The following is a 23,450-nucleotide window of genomic DNA, read 5'->3' as shown; positions in this document are numbered from 1 at the left end:
GAAAAAAAATCCTTCGTTTTTACTTCATAACAAGTATTTAAAATATTATTTAAGTGCAAAAATATTTTTATAATTTAATGCAAAAGTATTTTTCAGTTACTTATAATCAGACTGACACATTCCAGATTGAGGACCTTTTTAAAATCATAGTCTAGCACACACTGAAAAAACCACAACACTAGAGATTCAGAAACTGAACTACAGCTCTAATGAAGTTTCCTCAACTGTTTTCACTTAAAACAGCTTCAGCTTGTATTTAATGTCTTGTCCTGCTGGCTTTCTGAAGGTGGGGAAACAGAGTATGCAATATTAGACAGAATATGTAATATCATAAGGTTATCCTATTCATGAAACCGTAAGAGATTTGAGACAGAAGTCCATTTTCCAGTACGGGTACAAATCTCTTCAATGATCCCAGGTAAATCATTTCACCTCATTATGCCTCAGTTCTCAGTTGGAGAATTGCGAGGACAAACTGATTAATGGTGTTTGCTATTCAGACTCCAGAACTGAATGTTTAATACAACCAAACAAAACAACCCACTGCATGAATCAATTAGAGGACTGGTAAAGAACAGGCCAGACTGACCCCAGGCCTAGGAACACACAAATTGAAACTTACAGGACCAAGTTCTCTGGTGTTCACTACTTTTCAAGTAGGTGCTTTTAGGAATCAAGTTTAGCATAATATTTTTATTGTATGAAGGATCCAAGAAAAGGATACATTCAGACTTGTAATGAGCATGAAAACCTTAATGAAGCTGCTACCTTGTCAATCAGGTGTAGGCTGAGACAGCCAAAAATAACAGAAAGACTTCCAGTATGGCAAAGAACATGCATCTAGTATATCAACTCTTAAAGCAAAATTTTGATGTGTGCAGAGTGAGCAAACAGCAAACAAAAACTTTAATGAGTTTCCTTTGCTGTCATGAACTTCTGAACAACTTGCAAAAAGTAATACTGGCAGTCAGATGCTTGTTACTGTGAATGAAAAGTCAGTCTTACCTGCCACCAAAAACAGCAGCACCGTAAAGAGAGAAAACAATGGAAATTAGCTTCCTTAGCCCTTCCAGGTTTTGCATGTACGGGCTGTCCTGCTACTTCAGAATGCATTTCTGTAAGTCTAATCTTGACATCTCATCTTTAAATTATCAGGCCTCATTACCCAAGGAGCAACACAACAAAAAGGCCCAGCAAGCAGCAATGAGACTCCTTCAGTGAAAGCTAGACAAGGCATCAAGTCATGAAGTCTTGTGCTTTAGAGTGCCTTATGCACATCTCAGAATTTGTGATCAGCAGTTCTGCTACCCCTGGACATATTTCTTACTGTGCATTTATAATCTTGGCTCTACTCCCTGTCACTTGCACTGCACACAAGCAAGTTGTCTATACTGTGCCATGTTACCTCACTGAGCATACTTGCCCTTCTGTCCGTGGGCAATTAACTCAATTTCTGACAACTAAAATTCAGCAACCAGTTTAAACTTCTCATCAGACTTTTGGCATGGGCTGCAAAAAGCCTGCCAGCAAACTATGGTCACAAGAAGCAGTTGTTTTCACCAGGGAAATTCATTCTTCAACGAGATCGCTCTCCCGCTGCACGGGAAACACGGCCAACATACAGAAGCTTTTCAGCTACCTTTGCTGTGGAGTTCTCTCACCTGTATCACACAGGAGAGGGCATATCCTGCAAGAGGTGCACCAGGGGTATGCATTTACTAGAGGAATGATTCCAAAATACACCGTGCAGCAATCTGGTCAAGAACTTAGTATGGGCTTCTTTCAAATAAGAGACCACTTTGTCCTCTGTGCCCAGGCAAGCAGACATGGAATAAAAAGGGCAGAAGCAGCTGCTGCCAGTCATACATAGCATCTGACTTAGGAAAATTTGCGTGGTTTTCAGGACTATCTCACATCTTCTCTAAGCCTTTTTTCTGGAAAATAAACAGAAGATCAACACTGTGAAGATGCACTATTTTCTAATTCATAGACACTTGACTTGTTGCCTCTCAGGGCCCCTAAGCAGATCTGGATAGATTACCAAAAAGCAGAAACCCCAACATATGGGCTTGGCACGGATCATACAATAAACTGTAAGGTCAGGGTCCCTATTTGCAGTGCAAATACTTCCTTATTGCACGCATGTATTTAACAAATAGCGCCAAACTCAGTTATGACAAAATATGATTCTCCACATGACAGAAACGTTCAGTTCAGTTAAACTGATTTTTTTCATTTTGATTTTCTTTGTCATGCATCTCTTCACCCTCTAAATACTAGTCTGAGCATTAATCCCTTGCCAGATCCATCTCGTTGTGCCATCTACACATCCGTATTTACCTTGAAGTTTCACCTTGTCTCAAATGAAGTCTTTCTCTTGGGAGTATACAGCTTGTAACACTGCACTTTATTAGCTTCACAAAGAAACCTCAGAACTTAAGCACTCATTGATGTTCTGTCGCAACATTTATTTAAACAGGCAATTTGGCTAAGATGGCCTAAACAGACAGGGAACAAATCCTATGATTAAGTCTATGACAACAACAAAAACAAAAGTCTGTCCCAGATCACAGCAAGAGCTCTGAGCAGCGTTTCTGCCTTACATGGGAGTGTTTTAATTATGCAGCTGGAAATTAAAATTCTATAAACTGCTGGTTTTATTCGAACAGCAGCCCTTTATCACATCTGGGCACTGTTTACTGAACAGCTTACTGTAAGAACAAGGGAACAAAAGCAGAGAAAAAGCAGAAAACTGAAGCCCAGCACAAGTCACTGACCCAAGAGTGCAGGCACGCCTGTGTCATGACCAGCAGTGAACAGAAAGGTTCAGGAGCACCATTGCACTGCCTTTGACAGCAAAGACCTCCCCCAAGCACGAGGTAGATAGACAACAAGTTCATGCTCTGTATCAGAAACTCACAAAAACAAATACAACCTGTTAATGCCTTTGCCAGAAAGCCAACACTGACCAAAAAGCAGCCAGAGCCAAGCCTGAACAGGCTCCAGCCTTCCCACTTCTCAATTCCAATAATTCACAGACTTTGTGCGAGACTGTGCATGAGTGTGGGAGAGTGTGAGCGAATGTGAGTAGTGTGCAAGTGTGTGAGTAGTGTGCATGAGAGCGTGAGAGTGTGAGCGAGAGTGTGAGAGAGTGTGAGAGCAAAAGTGTGGGCGAGTGTGCAAGGGGGGAGTGAGGGTGCAAGAGCGGGCGCAAGTGAGCAAGGAGAGGGTGAGGGTGCAAGGCAGGGCGCGAGTGTGCAAGGGGGAATGTGAGTGTGCAAGAGCACGCATAAGTGTGCAAGGGGGGTAAGGGTGCAAGGCAGGGCGTGAGAGTGCAAGAGCCTTTGCGAGTGTGCAAGGGGAGGGTGAGAGTGCAAGGAGGGGCGTGACAGTGCGTGAGTGTGCAAGAAGGGGCGCAAGTGTGCAAGGCAGGGCGCAATTGGGCAAGAGCCATCGCAAATGCACAAGAGTGTCGGAAATGTGCAAGGGGGAGCAAGTATGCCGGGGGGGTGTGAGTGGGCAAGAGCAGTTGTGAGCATGCAAGAGCCGTCGTGAGTGTGCAAAAGCCATCGAGAGTGTGCAAGGGTGGCGTGAGGGAGGAATGGGGGGGCTATAGACACTGAATTTATCATATGGGGGTGCAATGTACTGCATTTACCACGTGGGGGCGATATAGATACTGCATTTATCACATGGCATGTTATGTACTGCATTGATCATTTGGGGGCGCTACAGATACTGCATTTATGATATAAGGGTGCTACGTACTGCATTGATCACTTGAGGGCGCTATAGCTACTGCATTTATCACATGGGCATATATATAATGTGTTTATTACATATGGGGGGCAATATATTTCAATTATAAAAAAGGGCAATATATTGCACTTATTACATGGGGCGATATATTGCACTTATTACATGGGGGTGCAATGTACTGCATTTACCACATGGGGGTGCTATAGATACTGTGTTTATCATACAAGGGTGCTATGTACTGCATTAATCACATGGAGGCGCTATAGATGCTGAATTTATCACATGGGGGGTGCAATGTACTGCATAGACCACTTGGGGGCGCAAAAGATACTGCATGTAGCATAAAGGGCTGCTATGTCCTGCATTGATCACTTGGGGGCGCTATAGATACTGCATTTAGCATAATGAGCTGCTATGTCCTGCATTGCTCACTTGGGGGTGCTATAAAAACTGTATTTATCAGATGGGCACATATAAAATGCATTTATTATATGTGGGGGGCGATATATTCCACTTATTACATGGGGCGATCTATTTCAATTATTACATGGGGCGATATATTGCACTTATTACATGGGGCGATATATTGCACTTATTACACGGGGTGCAATGTACTGCATTTACCACAAGGGGCCACTATAGATCCGGCATTTATCACATGGGGTGCTATGTACTGCATTGATCTCATGGGGCGCTATGATGCTGATTTATCACATGGGTGTGCAATGTACTGCATTGATCACATGGGGCGCTATAGATACTGTTTATCACATAAGGGTGCTATGTACTGCATTGATTACATGGGGGCGCAATGGATACCTTATTTATCACATGGGGGTGCAATGTACTGCATTAACCACATGGGGGCGCTATAGATACTGTGTTTATCATATAAGGGTGCTATGAACTGCCTTAATGACATGGGGGAGCTATGGATGCTGACTGTATCCCATGGGGGTGTTAATGTACTGCATTGACCACATGGGGTCACTATAGATACTGCATGTATCATAATGAGCTGCTATGTCCTGCATTGATCACTTGGGGGTGCTATAACAACTGTATTTATCAGATGGGCACATATAAAATCCATTTATTATATGTGGGGGGCGATATAGTGCACTTATTACATGGGGGGGCGATATAGTGCACTTATTACATGTGGGGGCCGATATATTTCACTTATTACATGGGCGACATATTTCAATTATTACATGGGGCGATATATTTCACTTATTACATGGGGCGATATATTTCTATTATTACATGGGGCGATATTGCATTATACATGGGCGATATATTTCACTTATTACATGGGGCGATATATTTCAATTTTTACATGGGGCGATATATTTCACTTATTACATGGGGCGATATATTGCACTTATTACACGGGGCGATATATTTCAATTATTACATGGGGCGATATATTGCACTTATTACACAGGGTGCAATGTACTGCGTTTACCACAAGGGGGCACTATAGATACGGCATTTATCACATGGGGTGCTATGTACTGCATTGATCACATGGGGGCGCTATAGATACTGAATTTATCACATGGGGGTGCAATGTACTGCATTGACCACATGGGGGCACTATAGCTACTGTGTTTATCATATAAGGGTGCTATGTACTGCATTAATCACATGGGGGCGCTATAGATACTGAATTTATCACATGGGGGTGCAATATACTGCATTGACCACTTGGGGGCACTATAGCTACTGTGTTTATCATACAAGGGTGCTATGTACTGCATTAATCACATGGGGGCGCTATGGATGCTGAATTTATCACATGGGGGGGTGCAATATACTGCATTGACCACTTGGGGGCGCTATAGATACTGCATTTAGCATAATGAGCTGCTATGTCCTGCATTGCTCACTTGGGGGTGCTATAACAACTGTATTGATCAGATGGGCATATATAAAATGCATTTATTACATGTGGGGGGCGATATAGTGCAATTATTATATGTGGGGGGCGATATATTGCACTTATTACATGGGGCGATATATTTCACTTATTACATGGGGCGATATATTGCACTTATTACATGGGGCGATATATTTCAATTATTACATGGGGCGATATATTTCAATTATTCCATGGGGCGATATATTTCACTTATTACATGGGGCGATATATTTCAATTATTACATGGGGCGATATATTGCACTTATTACATGGGGCGATATATTGCACTTATTACATGGGCGATATATTTTAATTATTACATGGGGCGATATATTGCACTTATTACATGGGGCGATATATTTCAATTATTACATGGGGCGATATATTTCACTTATTACATGGGGCGATATATTTCAATTATTACATGGGGCGATATATTGCACTTATTACATGGGGCGATATATTTCAATTATTACATGGGGCGATATATTTTACTTATTACATGGGGCGATATATTTCACTTATTACATGGGGCGATATATTGCACTTATTACATGGGGCGATATATTTCAATTATTACATGGGGCGATATATTTCACTTATACATGGGGCGATATATTTCAATTATTACATGGGGCTATATGCTATTACATGGGGCGATATATTTCACTTATTACATGGGGCGATATATTGCACTTATTACATGGGGCGATATATTTCAATTATTACATGGGGCGATATATTGCATTATTACATGGGGCGATATATTTCACTTATTACATGGGGCGATATATTTCAATTATTACATGGGGCGATATATTGCACTTATTACATGGGGCGATATATTTCACTTATTACATGGGGCGATATATTTCAATTATTACATGGGGCGATATATTGCACTTATTACATGGGGCGATATATTTCAATTATTACATGGGGCGATATATTTCTGTTATTGCATGGGGCGATATATTGCACTTATTACATGGGGCGATATATTTCACTTATTACATGGGGCGATATATTTCACTTATTACATGGGGCGATATATTTCAATTATTACATGGGGCGATATATTTCACTTATTACATGGGGCGATATATTGCACTTATTACATGGGGCGATATATTTCACTTATTACATGGGGCGATATATTTCACTTATTACATGGGGCGATATATTTCAATTATTACATGGGGCGATATATTGCACTTATTACACGGGGTGCAATGTACTGCATTTACCACAAGGGGGCACTATAGATCCGGCATTTATCACATGGGGTGCTATGTACTGCATTGATCACATGGGGGCACTATAGCTACTGAGTTTATCACATAAGTGTGCTAGGTTCTGCATTGATCACATGGGGGCGCTATAGATACTGAATTTATCACATGGGGGTGCAATGTACTGCATTGACCACATGGCGGCGCTATAGCTACTGTGTTTATCATATAAGGGTGCTATGTACTGCATTAATCACATGGGGGCGCTATGGATGCTGAATTTATCACATGGGGGGTGCAATGTACTGCATTGACCACTTGGGGGCGCTATAGATACTGCATTTAGCATAATGAGCTGCTATGTCCTGCATTGCTCACTTGGGGGTGCTATAACAACTGTATTTATCAGATGGGCATATATAAAATGCATTTATTACATGTGGGGGGCGATATAGTGCACTTATTACATGTGGGGGGCGATATATTGCACTTATTACATGGGGCGATATATTTCAATTATTACATGGGGCGATATATTTTAATTATTACATAGGGCGATATATTGCACTTATTACATGGGGCGATATATTTCAATCATTACATGAGGCGATATATTGCACTTATTACATGGGGCGATATATTTCAATTATTACATGGGGCGATATATTTCACTTATTAAATGGTGCGATATATTTCACTTATTAAATGGTGCGATATATTTCACCTATTACATGGGGCGATATATTGCACTTATTACATGGGGCGATATATTTCAATTATTACATGGGGCGATATATTGCACTTATTACATGGGGCGATATATTTCAATTATTACATGGGGCGATATATTGCACTTATTACACGGGGTGCAATGTACTGCATTTACCACAAGGGGGCACTACAGATCCGGCATTTATCACATGGGGTGCTATGTACTGCATTGACCACATGGCGGCGCTATAGCTACTGTGTTTATCACATAAGTGTGCTAGGTACTGCATTGATCACATGGGGGGCGCTATAGATACAGAATTTATCACATGGGGTGCTATGTACTGCATTGACCACATGGCGGCGCTATAGCTACTGTGTTTATCACATAAGTGTGCTAGGTACTGCATTGATCACATGGGGGCGCTATAGATACTGAATTTATCACATGGGGGTGCAATGTACTGCATTGACCACTTGGGGGCCCTATAGCTACTGTGTTATCATACAAGGGTGCTATGTACTGCATTAATCACATGGGGGCGCTATGGATGCTAAATTTATCACATGGGGGGTGCAATGTACTGCATTGACCACTTGGGGGCGCTATAGATACTGCATTTAGCATAATGAGCTGCTATGTCCTGAATTGATCCCTTGGGGGTGCTATAACAACTGTATTTATCAGATGGGCACATATAAAATGCATTTATTAGATGTGGGGGAGGCGATATATTGCACTTATTAAATGTGGGGGGCGATATAGTGCACTTATTACATGTGGGGGCGATATATTTCAATTATTACATGGGGCGATATATTCCACTTATTACATGGGGCGATCTATTTCAATTATTACATGGGGCGATATATTTCAATTATTACATGGGGCGATATATTTCACTTATTACACGGGGTGCAATGTACTGCATTTACCACAAGGGGGCACTATAGATCCGGTATTTATCACATGGGGTGCTATGTACTGCATTGATCACATGGGGGCACTATAGCTACTGAGTTTATCTCATGGGTGTGCTATGTACTGCATTGATCACATGGGGGCGCTATAGATACTGAATTTATCACATGGGGGTGCAATGTACTGCATTGACCACATGGAGGCGCTATAGCTACTGTGTTTATCACATAAGGGTGCTTGATACTGCATTTAACACATGGGGGAGCTATAGATACTGCATGTAGCATAATGGGTTGCTATGTCCTGCATTGATCACTTGGGGGCGCTAGAGATACTGCATTTAGCATAATAGGCTGCTATGTACTGCATTGATCACTTGGGGGTTCTATAGGTACTGCATTTATTGCATGTGGGGGGCGATATATTGCACTTATTACATGGGGTGCAATGTACTGCATTTACCACAAGGGGGTGGTATAGATACTGCAGTTATCACATGGGGGTGCTATAGATACTGCATTTATCACATGGGGTGCTATGTACTGCATTGATCACATGGGGGCACTATAGCTACTGAGTTTATCTCATGGGTGTGCTATGTACTGCATTGATCACATGGGGGCGCTATAGATACTGCATTTATCACATAAGTGTGCTAGGTTCTGCATTGATCACATGGGGGCGCTATAGCTACTGCGGTTATCATATGGGGTTGCTATGTACTGCATTGACCACATGGGGGCACTTAAGATACTGCATTTATATCATGGGTTGCTCTGTACTGCATTTATCACATGGGGCGCTATAGATACTGCATTTATTTCATGGGGCGATATATCACACTTAATTAATGGGGCAATATATCACACTTATTACATGGGGGCTATATATTGCATTTATTGCATGGGGGTTATATATTGCATTTATTGCATGGGACAATATATTGCTCTTATTACATAGGGCAATATATTCCATTAACTGCATGGGGCGATATATGCTATTTATTACATTTATTTATTCCAACCTTGGCAGGCTTGTTTGCCTGTGCTATCTTTCTGCTTGGTAGTTCCAGTTTGCAAGCAAGATGTATTCTATCACCATCTGTATGGCAGCTGTCTCATGTCAAATGGGCACTTGTCCTTATCTGTCTGAGTGATCACAATCACTGTTCTCTCAGGAGGGGACACCTGCTGATAACAGGCTATTGAGTCACTTCATGACTGATAAGAACTACAGCATCCCATTGGCAGATATGAGCCCAGAGGGAGGAGGCAACCATTGCTACCCAGAAATAATCTGCAGATTCTGGAACACCAGCACAGCTTCTCCACTGGATCCTTCTCCACTGGAAGATTACACCGTTTTCTACAGGATCCCTGTTCCAGCAGATCCACACCTGACACTGCAGGAGAGCTGCAGCCACAATTCCAAGTGGACTGCTACCAACACACTGACCCACAGGGTGTCAGGTTGTGTTCTGACTCTGTCAGTGTTGTTTTAGTTTACTGCATTGTTTTATTTTATCCTTTTTTTTTTCTTCCCTATTAAAGAACTCTTATTTCTTGCTCCCATAATTTTTGTTGCCTGAGAGCCCCTTAATTTAAAACGTATAGCAAATTGGGAGTGTGCAAAAGAGATGTGAGTGTGCAAGAGTGTGAGCGAGCATGCAAGGGTGTGCACAAGTGTGGCGAGTGTGCAAGAAGATGCACGAGTGTGCAAGAGTGTGTGCGAGCAGGCGTGAGCATGCAAGAGCGTGAGCGAGCATGAGTAGTGCAGGCGAGCAGGAGCTAGCCCGCGAGTGCATGCGGGCACACATGAGCATGAGCGTGACTGATCGAGGGCCCACGAGTGCACGCGGGAACGACTGAGCGGGTGCGAGTGTGCAAGAGTGGACGTGAGCATGAGCTAGTGCACGAGCGTGTGTGAGGGCGCGCGAGCGTGCATGAGTGCAAGTGAGTGTGAGTAGCGTGCACGCATGTGCGAGAGTGTGCATAGCGTGAGCAAGCGAGCGCGAGTGTGAGTGTGAGTAGGTTGCGCGAGCACGCGTGAGAGGGAGCGAGTGTGAGTAGTGCACGAGTGTGTGAGTAGTGCGCGCAAGGGCGCACAAGTGTGAGTAGCATGCTTGAGTGTGTGAGTAGTGTACGAGTGTGTACGCAAGTGTGAGTGAGTGTGTTCCCTTGTGTGTGAGTTCCCTTGTGAGGTGACCTTTACAAAATTCAGCTCTTTTGAAGACCAGGAAATTCAGTTCTGCACAGAATCACTACACAGGACCCTCTGTACAACACAACAAAAAAAATATAAACAAATAACTTCCAGTGAAGTTCTACAAATGACAGTAATACCTTAATTTTCTGGTGAATATGCCTCAGCGAATCTGCTGTACCCATATCCATGTTGTCACTGACGCACACAAAATCAAGCTTCATTTTTGTGTCCAGGTTTAGCATCTTCTGTATTTCCTTCCTTGTAATCACAATGACCTCTATGACAAAGGAGAGTGAGATGAGACAAAGCAGAAAAAAAATCTAAATAATATTTATCGCAAATAGGAAACACCCACTTTTTTATTTAGAAAGTCTGATGGAACTGTCAAAAGGCTTGAGTAACATAACTGGGTTCCCCACCCAGACAAGCTCTTTTGGCAACAGTAACTTTTCAAGACAAGAATTCGACTCTAATGAAAGCTCAAACAATCTGCCTGTGTTGCTGGGTGGAGGCTGTCACTGAAAGGGATGCATGCATGTGTGGCATGAGCTAGCAAGACAGAGCAGCCACTTCTTCTATCATTAACCAGCAACCTCGAACCAGTTGTCCTCAAACAGAGCAATGAGACCCCGTGTTCATGTCACCAACACTTCAGAGCTTTGTCTTTTGCTGCCCCAATCCTGCGTAATCCTCTGTGGACAACACCAACCACACTATTACAACACAATGGTTAAACTATTTCTCAGCATCAGCTTGGCAAGAAAGTGGAGTAATATATGAGCAACAAACTCATTCCATCTACAAAAGAAAAAGGATAAATGCGTATTTGAAGGAAATCAATGCTGGCATGAAAGCATATTTTCCAAAATGAAGAATGTGAGAACAGAAGCTCTGCAAAAAAAACCACTGAGGAAACAAGATGACAAGAAACCTTTTCCCCCAGTCTTAAGAATAGGAAGGAAAAGCAATAATCAAATTTTCCAGTTAAAATATCCCCTCAAAACACCTCAACACTATAACATTGTATTCCACATGGAATTTAACAGAGAATGATGGGAAATAATAAATAATAATTATAATAATAGTATAGGCAAGATAAAGACACATCAGGAATAAATCTGCATCAATCAAGCTTAATCTTGAATCTATTAAAAGAAAAAAGAAAAAAACATGGGACTGGTGTGGCATTTTGGTGTCAGAGATATGGCTGCTCTTCCGCTCCCATACTGGATGCCAGTGTGAATTCAAAAGAGGCTGAAGAACCTAGAGAAAAGGACTGAAAGCACACCTTGGATTCAGCAAAGAATTAACTGATGAAGAGAGGACTGGTGTCAGGTACAAGCTGTAAGCTCACACAGTTCAGCATAAACCTGGTGAGCTGGGCAAAGGCCTCCTAAATATTTGGAGAGATGAAGCACTCGCAATTAGGGCAAAAGAGACATGGTGAGTCAGCCTATGGAACACCTACTTACTGACATAAGCAAGTATGAGGAACTAATCATCCAGGGAGAGAAGTCATGCCACTGGATCATTTCATACAGGGATGTACAGCTTGGTCATGGCGTGAAGCACGGAAGGAGCAGGAAGGTGGCAGTTTGCTCACTGAAGCTGAAGGTGTTCACTGAACACAACCCTGCATGTCCACATTTTCACTGGAGACAGGTAAGCTGAAGCACTACGTGTGAGAAAGGAGAAGGATCTGACTGCAGCACTATGATAGAGTCACAGCACAGTTCAGGATGGAAGGGACCACGCTGGGTCATCTGGTCCAACCTCCCTGCTCAAGCAGGGTCATCTCAAATCACATTGCACAGGATTGCGTCCAGATGGCTCTGGGATACCCCCAATGAGGGAGATCCCACATCCCCTCTGGACAGCCTGTCCCAGTGCTCAGCCACCTGCACGTTAAAGAAGTTTTTTCCCATGTTCAGGTCAAACTTCCTGGGAATCAGTTTCTGCCTGGTTTCTCTTGTACCATTGCTTGGCACCACTGAGAAGAGCCCGGTCCATCCTCTGACACCTCCCTTCAGAGACTGATAGAAATTTTTTGAGGTTCCCTCTCAGTTTTCTTGAGGCTGAACAGGCCCAGCTCCCTCAGTATTTCCTCATAAGAGAGATGTTCTCGTCTTTTCATCATCTTTGTTGCCCTCCACTGGACCTGCTCCAGGAGCTCCATGTCCCTCCTGTCCTGAAAGGGCCAGGACTGGACACAGCACTCCAGACGTGCCTCACCAGGCCTGTGCAGAGGGGCAGTTCAAGTGGTCAAGAGCATCAAGTGGAAATGGTTATTTCTGAATAAAGAGCCAGACAAAGCACAATACTGATTATACTGAAGATATTAGCTACCTAAATTTCCATTGCAGGATAAAAGTATTGGGAAAAAAAAAGAGAGACAGGAGAACAGGCAAAGAAGGGAGACATTCAGAATGTAGATTTCAACAAACAAAAAACAAATTCAAAGAACGGAAGTTCTTTAGGATTTTCTAATGAAACAGAATAAAGGCAAAGTCTGCTCTTAGTTTTGTTCCTTCACACTGAAATACTAAGAAGCTAACATAGATAATCATGAGTTGATCTTTACATTTTCAGAGAAGGTAGAAACAGTCAGGAAGAAAGCCACAGACTCAGGATGAAGTACAGAATAATCACAGAGACAAAACAGAGAAGAAGAAATGCAAAAGACAAACACAAACACAAAAAATGTGGACGCTTGAAAGGTGTCAGGAAGAAGCCTTAGAAGAAGCTGGGGGAACACCACAGAAAGATTTGGTCCAGCACTCAAAAGGTGAACAAAAGCCTAAAATCAGAAGATACTGAAGAAGCTCACCAGGTACTAAATAGCACCTTAGTCCCAGTGTAAACAAAGCCCACCGGTGAGCACCACGATTATCCCCACCCCGCTGTGGCCACACGGACTGAGGCCTCAGACAGAGCCAGCAACCCTGACCCTGGGCCAGGCTGAAACAACAAACCACCAGGCACCCCCGAGAGATTGCACTTCTCACCCTGCTGCATTAATGACTCTGGGAAAGGAACGTGGGAGACTCAAGGTTAGCAACCCAGGGAATGACATCAGAGCTGGGAAAGGCCTCAGATCACAGAGTCGCTGCAGTGTTGGAAAAGATCTTGAAGATCATCAAATCCAACCAACCAGCACCACCACCACGTTCAGCACTAAACCGGCGCAGAGGGGAGCCGTGCTACAGCACCTGCCCCCTCCAACAGGGCACCTGCGACACGGCATCAGAACGGCGGCAGAACGGACGGGAGCGGCGGCGGTGACAGAGGACAGCTCGTAGTGACCAGAGGGAGTCCGCAGTCACCAGGGTCAGCAGGCCCAGAGCCCGCCGTGCCTCACCTTCGAAGCCGGCGCGCTCCAGCAGGTTCAGCGGGTACCAGAGCAGGGGCCGGTTTCCCACCGGGAGCAGCGGCTTCGGGATGCTGGAGGTCAGGTCCGTCATGCGGGAGCCGCCTCCGGCCGCCATCACCACGGCCTGGAACTCCATCGTGCGGCGGAGTGATACAGAGAAGCAGGGCCTCACAGGGGCAGCTGGGACAAGGCCGCTTCACGGCTCCGCTCCCGGTGACCACTCCCGGCACTGACAGCGCAGCAATGGCGGCGCGGCCGCACTGCGCCTGCGCGCGGACAGCCGAGAGCGTCGATCGCGGGCGAGCGCCGATAGAATCGATCCGCCTCCCCGGTAGGCTGCGGGCGGCCGCCACCCAGCCAGGACGGCGAGAGGAACACCGAGCGAAGGGACGCCGCGCTGCCGAGCGCCGAGTTATAGATCCCCGCCCAGCGGCGTGGGGCGCTCTGTGGAATAGCGCCCCCAGCCGGCCGCGGGGAGAACTTCAGGGGTAATGGGGGACACTGGGGGGACACTGGGGGCTCTGTGTGTGCGGTGTACTGGGGACACTGGGGGTCATTTCGCAGCTGTGCTCCCCACGCCATGTCCAGAGAAGGGACAGGACTCACAGCGCTCCCTGCCCCCACGCTCTCCACCCCGCAGGAGCCTGTGCGGGCAGCACCCAGCGGCCAGTGCCAGTCTGACCCTTCCAGCTGCAGTCCCCGACCTAGAGAAGCACAGACACAAAGAGCACCTGGGCCAGGACAGCAGGATCTGGCCCTGCAGTTTTATTAAATCCAGTGCCCCCGAGGCTCCCACGGCATGGGCACATGGCGGTCTCATTCATCCCAGGGGTCCTTGTCGGTGTCGATGGACATGCAGTTGTACACGGCGTAGCGCAGCAGCTCCTCGCAGACCTTGGCCCTGGCAGGGGGAAGGCCAGGTCACAGCCACGATGGCCACAGAAAACGTCAGGCTTCCCTCCCCACGCCTGCCTGGACATCCCCCAGGGGAAGGCCTGGGGAATCTTCGTGGGAACCCCAACACTAGCCCCAGGGAGTAGGGCGCATCTCTATCCCCAGCTCAACTCACGAGGAATAGTTGGGCAACAAGAAGGTGCAGGAGCATGTGCAGGCCAGTGGCATTAGATCCAGCGCATCCAAGCTTGGGAGAAAGGAGAGTCAGACCCCAGCACAGCAACCTGACATCATGTGGGGACCCCAGCATGGCACAGGGACCCCAGGCAGGATGGACTCACTTTGACCTTTCCGGGTAGACAATGATCTGAACTGGGAGGCGGCTCCGGCCGGTGACAAACTTGAGGAAATGGCTGAGATCCTCTGAGGGGAAGGACAGAGCTCAGGTCTCAGGGACAGGGCTGTCCCAGCAAGATCTGCCTTGCAGAATCACCCCAGGAGCACGGGGCAAAGCTAAGGGATCCTCTCAGAATCCCAGGAAGGGCTGGGTGGGATGACCCCAGCCGCTTCCCAGGGGAGCACCTGGTGAGTGCCCCTGGGGCACAGGGCAGTGGGTACCCCATACCCCAGCCTGTCCTACTGCACATGAAGAACAGGTAAAGGCTTGGGGTCACTCACCACTGGTGAAGTTGTTGAGTGCCTCCAAGAAATACTGGATACGGGTATCATCAGGGGGGAAGTCCTCAAACTTGACTGCGACAAAGAATGTGCAATGGCTTAATTAGAAACTCCCAGCAAAGCAAAAGAAAAGGAGGAGACCCTCTGCTCCTCAGTGAGCCCATGAGAGCCCCTGGCACCCCTGAGTGGGACCAGCACTTTGTGTCATGGTGGGTGGAGAAACAGAGGTCCTAGTTTGCAGAGTGGCCACTCACCTCACCATAGCAGCTAAGCCCAGATGGACCGGAGTGGGGTGTGCTGCTAAACCTGAAGCATCCAGGGACCCTCTACCTAATCCTCCCCCAGGCTCTCAGGCACGCCATGAGAGGATGCATGTGCAGGACAAGCATTATCAAGGGGATCCCCTGCCCTTCTGGAGGGCAGGGAGCAGCTCTGGGCTGGTCCTGTGACTTACTGAACTTCTGTAGCTCAGCCGCTGTGATCTCCGGCTCCCCGCAGATCCTCTTCTCCATCTGCTGCCAGGTGAGCAGGTCCAGCACAGGCTGGGGCACCACACGGAGCAGCCCAGCACGTATGGCAGCAATCTGTGGGGACACAGGACGGGCTCCATGTCACCACAGTGGATCTGAGCCCCAGGCAGCCACCTAGGGCTCTGGGTACAGCAACCACAGGATCCCAAAAGCGATTCCCCAGGGCACACAGACATCCTGGGCATGGGATGCACAAAGAAGCTACCCAAGTGGAGCTGGCAACCACTAGTCCCACAAGTACCAGGACATCTTGCCACAGGAGCAGGGTCCCCTTGCAGCCCTGTCAGCCCCGGGGGACAGTGTCACCTGCTCCTTGCTCTCCTCCAGCCGAGCCTTTTGCACCAGGCGGATGAACTCCTTGCGGTCCTCATAGCGCACAGCGGTGTTGCTGCCGTTGGGGATCAGCTCCACCATGCGCTGGTCACTCAGCACTGTGGTGTAGGTCAACTCTCTGCCAAACATGAACTCAAAGCCTTCCTTGTCCACCCTCTCCAGCACCTCCAGCAGCTTCACCTGCAATCCAAATGAGCAATAGCCACCACAGTGGAGCCAGAGCAGCCATGAGAGAGCACAGCGCTGCCCTGCCAGCACCCGGCCCTGCTCACCAGCTCTGAGTCCACAGTGGCAAAGTCCTTGCTCCAGCTGACCTCCTCCCCTGCCAGCTGCTTCCACACCAGCGCTGGCAAAGACAGGATCTGCCAAAAGGAGTGGACATAAGCATTCTTTTCCTGTCTCTTCTTCACCCATGGGCAGCCCCTCTGCCCAAGACAGTGTGGTCCCTGCCAAGCCCCCTCAGGAAGGCTCTGCTGTGCTCACCAGAAACTCCTTGCTCCTCAGGGCTGCTCCCATCAGCTGCCCGATCCACTCATACTTGGGGAAGTCCTTGCAGGAGGGGTTGGGGACATACATGTCCCTGGTGTCACTGCTGCTGTTAGCCTGTGCGAGAGACTCTTAGGACACAGAGACGTGACAAGCCCAGCCTGGTCTCTCCTGCAGCCTCCCCCACATTCACCCCTCCACCTGCCTCTCCTGCCCTCTACACCCCTCCAGGAGATCTCCACCACCCAGGTACAAGCACAGTTCCCCCAGCCAAGAGCCCTGCAAGCATTAAGGTAGGGGTAACGCCCCAGGCTCTGCTGACTGACTCCCCCGGCCTGGACAGGCAGGCTGTGGGATGCCAAACCTGATTGGAAGTGCGCACAAAGAATGGCAGAGGCACCGGGACATCGCTGGAGCTGGGACACAGTTCCTCTGACACATCTGACAGACTGTCCCGAAAGCCACCGCCTGCAGGGGGGGCAGAGGATGGTTAGTGCCTGATACACAGGGCCAGACACTGAGCCACAGTATCTGGCCAAGCTGCTCCTCTCCCTGGGGCAGCAGCAGCAGCACTGATGGGTAGGGGAGATACAGGGATGATCTAATGTTTGCAGAGCAGGGGGCTGCCTCTCCCAGAGCAGCTGGCACAGCGTGGGCACCCACTGAGCTGCACCCCTACACACGAGACACCAGGGAAGAGCTCTCACCATTGTCAATGATGCCCTCAGTGATGAAATCGCACTCCCACCACTGGCTGTAGGTCAGGGGCCACCTGTGGGAAAGCAACAGCCCCATGCACATCCCTCCTCCGAGCATACCAGCAGCACCTTGATCCCTTTGCACCCTGCTCAGGGGAAATGACACCCCACAAATATGACACTGAAGACCTACCTGTAGTCCAGGGGCTGATTGTTCTTGGAAGATCTGAGCCCTTCATACAGCTGGAAAGTAGTAGAGCAGAAAGGGGATGAGATGGGGGTAAGATACCTGCTGAAGTGACAGGTACTTGGCACAGGGCGTGGTGGGGCCGTACCTGGGTGAAGATGGCGTTCCTACAGCTGGGGTCCAGCGCAGGGTTGGCACGGTGCTCCTGGGCCAGGAGCCTGTTGATGATGAGCTTAGGCAGGCTGTGAGGAGCAGAGCTCTCTGAGGACTGCAGACAGTGGGCAATGAGGGCCTTACTCTTCTTGGACAGCAGCAGGAATGGCTTCATGCTCTAGCAAGGGACAAGCAGGGATTGTTAGAGGTCTGACCCTGCCACCACCTGCTGTCTTTTCCACTGCTCAAGTCAGCCCTGGTGTCACAGGGGATGCTCCTCCATCCCTGAGGAAATGCCAAACATGGCAGTTCTCAGCCCTGAGCTGGTCTGTCCCCACTGGATAAGGAGGAAACACTATAGCCCCCAGAAAACCTGAACTTGCGAGGAGATGCCCCTCATGGCACCATCCCAGGGAAGCCTGGCACGTGCTCACCCTGAGCACATTGAAGGTGCCGATGCTGTCCTCAGAGAGGGGGATCAGGTAACACAGGACACTTTCCAGGAGCTGGACAAACCTGGAGACAGGAGAGAAGCTGTGTGAGGCTGCAGGAGAGCGGCATTTCGCCACAACCCCTGGGCACTGTGCTCCCTGCACATGGGTCCCTCCAGCCCATCAAGGCACATCAGACACCAGGGGAGCACCCTGGAGCACCCACCCAGCCCCCTCTGTCCAAGCACTTTATTTCATTTCCCAAAAAATTGCTGCAAACAAGGGCAGCCCAGCCCATGCTGCTGCACTGCAGCTAAATCACTGCAGAGGGTCTCTGCGGGGCCAGTGCTGACCCCAGCCTGGCGCTGCCCTGCAGGTCAAGGCACTGTGCTTTTTGGCTCTGAGATCACTGCAGGAACCGGGGCATCCCTGTGCCGTACCTCTGGATGAGCACAGCTCGCCGGTACAGCACGTCGGCATCCACCCCTTCCAGGAGAGGGTAGCGAACCAGCCGGGCTGGCTGGAACATGTCAGCATTCAGGATCAGGTCCCACTCCCAGAAGGACATGATCTTAATCCCCTGCAGACGGACATTGTACCCTTGGTCTGCCGAGAAAGAACAGCGACGCTGCGTGTGCTGCAGCCAGCATGGCCTGGACGCTGCAACAAGAGGCGAGGTGCTCCCAGCACCTGCAGCATCTCATACGAAGCTCATTCCTCAGCCTCCCCACCAGCAGATCCCAAAAAGCAGCAAGTGTGGTAGGAAGAGCCGCAGGGTCAGGACTAGCTGTGGTTTTAGGGACAGGCTGGGCTGGCAGCCACAGTCTGAGTGCACAGGCTCACCCCGGCACTCCAGGAAGCGAATCTCCAGCACGGGCATGTGGGTTTTCATGTCACGGAGGATGCAGACATTCTGGTAGCTGTTCCTGCACACAGCATGGAGGGAGATGGCAGAGCCATGAGGCACAGACAATGGTGAAGTGGCCAGCAAGGCACAGGCCACTCTGGCTCCCCAGCCAAGGGTGTGCTTCTACCCATGCAAAAGCCCCCCCACCTCACCAGGACTGTGGCAGGAGGTGCCCAAGCAGAGAAGAGGCTGTCAGAGGCACAGAGACGTTCTGGAGAAGGTGGAAGCCGCATCCAAAAAGCCAGAAAAGAGCACAAATTCAAAGCAGCACAGAAAGACAAGACGGCTGAGAGCAAGTCACTGCTCTTGGGGGTCCCAGCACATCTCACAAGGGCAGAACCATCCTTCAAGCAGAATTGGTCATGCAAGGGTGGTGTGTTTTTGAAAGAAACGCGGATTTGTGTAAATGAGCAATTTACTAAGTGTATTTTCAAAGCCTTGTCAAAGTCCCATCAAAGTCCTGTGAGCCCATGGGGAAAAAACTGCAGGCATTCAGAGGCAGTGAGGAGCTGGCTCTGCCACTGCAAAGGACAGCTCTGCAGTCTCATGGGTGCTTCTTCAGAGACAGATTTCACTGCTCAGCCAGAAAACATCAAACAGGCACGTTTGGGGGGAAGGTGAAGGAGACCTTTGCACCCCTGTGTAAGCCCCTGGCTGCCTTGAGAAGGGTGTTCAGGGCCCAGGTGAAGATAGAGAGGTGAGGCATCCCAGGATTTCCTGGCTACAGCATGGCAGAGATGCTCAGGAAGGTGGCAGCAGTGGTGTGTGTTCCAGAAGTGAGGAGGAAGAGGCAAAAAGACCACCAAAGTCACCAGGCAGAAGGAAGCACGCTGCAGACCAGCTGCTGCAGCATGGGTGAGGAGCAGGAGAGGAGATTAAGACATTTGACTGGCACATGGAAGCAAGGGACCACCACACTTGTGGGAGCAGATGCAGCCTGCACCCAGAGAGTTCCAACCCTCAGAGAGCCACTGTCACTGGCAAGTCACTCAGAACCAACCCCAGCCCCATCCTTAATATCTGCTCAGGATGCAGAGACAGCTCAGGACTTTGGCACAAGCTGGGAACAGGCTGCTCCTCACTCATTACTCACTCGTTAATTAGGACTGTTCTCAGGTGCTGAAGTCTGCTCCGTGTTCCCCCATACACAGCCACTCGCCTGGGTACATGGGAGTTGGACTGCCCATCCAGCATCAGCCACAGCCTCCTGGGGGTGAGAAGAGCAAGGAACAGCATTGTCCTCCCCTCATGAGCTGCCTGGGCCCAGAGGTGCCCCCAGGAGTTGTCCCAGGCCTGGGGAAAAGCTGTGCCTTCCTGGGGTGCCTTTGGCAGCAGCTGTCCCCCACCTCAACCCCACATCCCCAGCTGCAGCAGGGGGAAAGCTGGGTTGAAGAGGAAGATGGTGCTTTGCCTGGCACCCTGCCCTTCCCTGGCACAGCTGTTGGCATGGAGGGACACCCCGAGGTCTCACTTGACAATGATGCCTTTCTTCATGTTGAGCCGCACCCAGTGCTGCCCCGGGGGCCCGCTGCTCTCCCAGAAGGTGTATGTCTGGTTGTCTGTCAGATGGGCTGCAACACAATCCTCCTGCAAGGGTGCAGTGAGCAGAGGGAGGGAGATGAGCATCCTTCGAGATGCCATGGCCTCCTCTGAGATGTGTTTTGTGGGTCCAGAGGAGGTCAGGAACAGGCCCCTTGCTTTGTTAGGCTGTGGGTGGATGGCAGCTCCCTGACATAGCAAACTGGGCGTGGCTGTGGACCCCTAGTGCCCCAGAGACACAATGGGGTTTTGACCCCAACACCCAACTCCCAACAGCTTTGCTAGAGCAGCAAAACCCCCCCACCATCCCCTGCCCCTCACAGAGCGGACAGCCACAGCTGGCCACTCCACCCCACATCTGTGCTGATGCTCACGTGTCTTGTGGTGATTTGAGGCTGCAGAGGAGCCCCACTACGCACCACGTGTGAGGAGACCTCGATGCTGTTGATATGTTCCTTGGTGCAGTCCGCACACTGCAGCTTCTCCCTGTGATCGTACAGGAAGCGCCCCAGCTCCATATCGTGCTCGTAGGTCCAGCCTGGGGGCACGGACCTGCAGGGAGTCTCTGTGTTAACAGGACGAGGAAACCAGGCTGTGCCCCAAACCTGCCCACCAGCAGCGTGCAGGAGCCCCAGCCCCAGCTGAGACTGGCTGCAGTGTCTCACGGCCACCAAACTGACATGGTGCCAGGCCACTGTCCCTGCAGCAGACAGATGGCATGGCTCTATCTCATCACCAGCACACCAGGTACTAATGGCCACTCCAGCCCAGTGGGAATAGCAGCACACAAATCACTCCAATGGTCCGTGGAGCAAAGGCCATCTTCGCTTGAGCAGTGCCGAGGTACCAAGGTAAAAGGCATCTCATGGCACTCTTACTCATCCTCCCCTCTCCAGACCCTGAAGCAAGTCCTGGCCCTTCAGGCACGTCCAGGCCCTGGCCAGCAGCCCCTCAGGATGCTGGAGCCCTGCTCCAGGAGATGCATTCATACCGAAACTTCTGCACGGCGACCTCATCCTGCTCTATGAGCCTGGGCATCTCTCCAAGGCGCATGGAATACGTCAGGTCCACCACTTGTTCCCAGCTTGAGCAGCAGGGGCGGAGGAGACACACAATGGAAAAGATGTGTCAGTGCTCAGTGTGTCCATAACTGCCTTAGCCTGAAGTGTAGTCATCAGTAGTGGGGCACTGCGGGGGGACACCCAGGAACAGCTATGGGAAGGGTGAGTGTCCCTGCACCCGGGTACAGGCTGGGACAAGGCAGGGGAATCCCACCCTGCACATGACCTTCCATCAGAAAAATAAAATTTGAGCTATCTGATCACTGCACTACCTCTGTGTCATTGCTCAGACCAAATTCAAATGACTCAGAACGCCCCAGGTATCATCTTTATTCTTTGCGGGTGCTGCCACAAGCAAACAGGATTAATCTCCGAGGGAGCACCCACCTGCCCGCCGGTGCTCGGCGGGGATGGGTCCCACCTGCGCTGGAGGGAGTGAGTAGCCTGTGCTGGGCGTGCCCACAGGATTTGGGAGGGATGGGTTGCATGTCCTCTGTGGGGACCGGTCACACGCGTCTCCAGCGCCCAAAGCCCAGTTCCTGTCCGGGGCCATACCTGACAGCAGGTCTGTAATCAACCCCCAGCGTTTGGTGCTGACACCGGATCCTCTGTTCGGAATCAACCGGGACTAATTTATCTCCTCCCTCTCCGAACCTCTGCGCCAGGACCCATCCCTCCGACAAGTCACGGGTGCCCGTGTGCTCCTCCAGCTGCTCCTGAAGGCACATCCCGTCCCGTCAACACCGTCGGGATCCGGCATGCCCGGGTGGCTCCCGGTGCCGCACCCTGTTACCTTGCTGAGCTTGACCCAGAGCCCGGCGCTGTTGCAGTACTCCTCGCCGGTGGCGCGCAGGCAGCCGCCCTTCCGCACCTCGATCGTGGCCCGCGCCGCCCGCTTGCCGCCCCGCGCCGGCCCCGGGCTGTCCCACACGCTGAGCAGGCTGCGAGCGGCGGCGGCCGAGGGGTCCTTGCAGATCTTGTACTGCACCTCCCGCGGCACGTAGCAGAGCGCGGCGGGCAGCGCCCGGGCGCGGCGGAAGCACTCGCTGCACTGCAGCAGGAACCGCAGCCGGCCCAGCACCTGGTGCGGCGCTTCCCCGCCTGCCCTCATGGCGCTCCGGGCACCGGCTCCGCGCCGCTGCGCTGCGCCCCGACCGTGCCCGCCCTGGAGCGCCCGCCGGGCCGGGGCGCCTCCGGCGGAGCCACCGCGCCCGCCTCCCTCCGGCACCGCCCCGCCTCGGGCAGCCCTCACTTCCCAGCTGCCGCCTCCACGCCGGGCAGGTCCCGCTCCGCCCGTGCCCCGGGCACGCCCAGCGCTTCTTCATCACTTTCGGGCCGCAGGCGCTCCGTTCTCCGGCTCCGGGCCCCCTTTGCCAAGATGTGACTCAGTTACGCCCACCTCAGTGTCTGGCAGGAGCTGACCCGGGTCA

At 49.9% G+C, this 23,450-nt stretch overlaps 2 protein-coding genes across 2 annotated transcripts in view; both read right to left on the bottom strand.

Moving 5' to 3' along the window:
• The window catches only part of EIF2B3 (eukaryotic translation initiation factor 2B subunit gamma), a 105,121-nt gene extending 90,720 nt beyond the window's left edge, over positions 1 to 14,401 (bottom strand). The window contains exons 1-2 of the mRNA XM_009088668.4: positions 14,112 to 14,401; positions 10,891 to 11,030 (exon numbers count right to left, since the gene is read on the bottom strand). Of these exons, the coding sequence (XP_009086916.1) occupies positions 10,891 to 11,030; positions 14,112 to 14,259 (288 nt within the window). The 5' untranslated portion in view covers positions 14,260 to 14,401. The remainder of the gene's footprint in view (positions 1 to 10,890; positions 11,031 to 14,111) is intronic.
• Positions 14,402 to 14,855: 454 nt separating this feature from the next.
• LOC103815169 (E3 ubiquitin-protein ligase HECTD3) lies at positions 14,856 to 23,280 on the bottom strand. Its single transcript, XM_050977155.1, has 21 exons — positions 22,814 to 23,280; positions 22,576 to 22,736; positions 21,951 to 22,043; positions 21,379 to 21,511; positions 20,892 to 21,007; positions 20,514 to 20,627; positions 19,357 to 19,439; positions 18,954 to 19,119; positions 18,517 to 18,598; positions 18,078 to 18,260; positions 17,936 to 17,985; positions 17,752 to 17,816; positions 17,409 to 17,512; positions 17,042 to 17,161; positions 16,831 to 16,920; positions 16,532 to 16,738; positions 16,150 to 16,279; positions 15,696 to 15,770; positions 15,359 to 15,440; positions 15,193 to 15,264; positions 14,856 to 15,024 (listed from the first exon to the last, which is right to left on the bottom strand). Exons 1-21 carry the CDS (start codon positions 23,129 to 23,131, stop codon positions 14,940 to 14,942), a joined length of 2,529 nt encoding a protein of 842 aa, XP_050833112.1. The 5' UTR covers positions 23,132 to 23,280; the 3' UTR covers positions 14,856 to 14,939.
• Between the last annotated feature and the right edge of the window lie 170 nt (positions 23,281 to 23,450).

This window comes from Serinus canaria, chromosome 8 (genome assembly GCF_022539315.1).
Source record: "Serinus canaria isolate serCan28SL12 chromosome 8, serCan2020, whole genome shotgun sequence".
NCBI classification, from domain to species: domain Eukaryota; kingdom Metazoa; phylum Chordata; class Aves; order Passeriformes; family Fringillidae; genus Serinus; species Serinus canaria.
The sequence above is the reverse complement of the archived record's forward strand: the minus strand, read 5'-3'. Positions and strand labels throughout refer to the sequence as shown.

What these genes read in the sequence shown, in the direction of transcription:
- LOC103815169 (XM_050977155.1), bottom strand. Translation starts at nt 23,131, where the DNA reads ATGAGGGCAGGCGGGGAAGCGCCGCACCAGGTGCTGGGCCGGCTGCGG. An exon ending in TTGTGCGCACTTCCAATCAG is followed by an intron (nt 17,162 to 17,408) that starts GTTTGGCATCCC and finishes TCTCTCGCACAG; the next exon opens with GCTAACAGCAGCAGTGACAC. An exon ending in ACTCAACAACTTCACCAGTG is followed by an intron (nt 15,441 to 15,695) that starts GTGAGTGACCCC and finishes CCTTCCCCTCAG; the next exon opens with AGGATCTCAGCCATTTCCTC.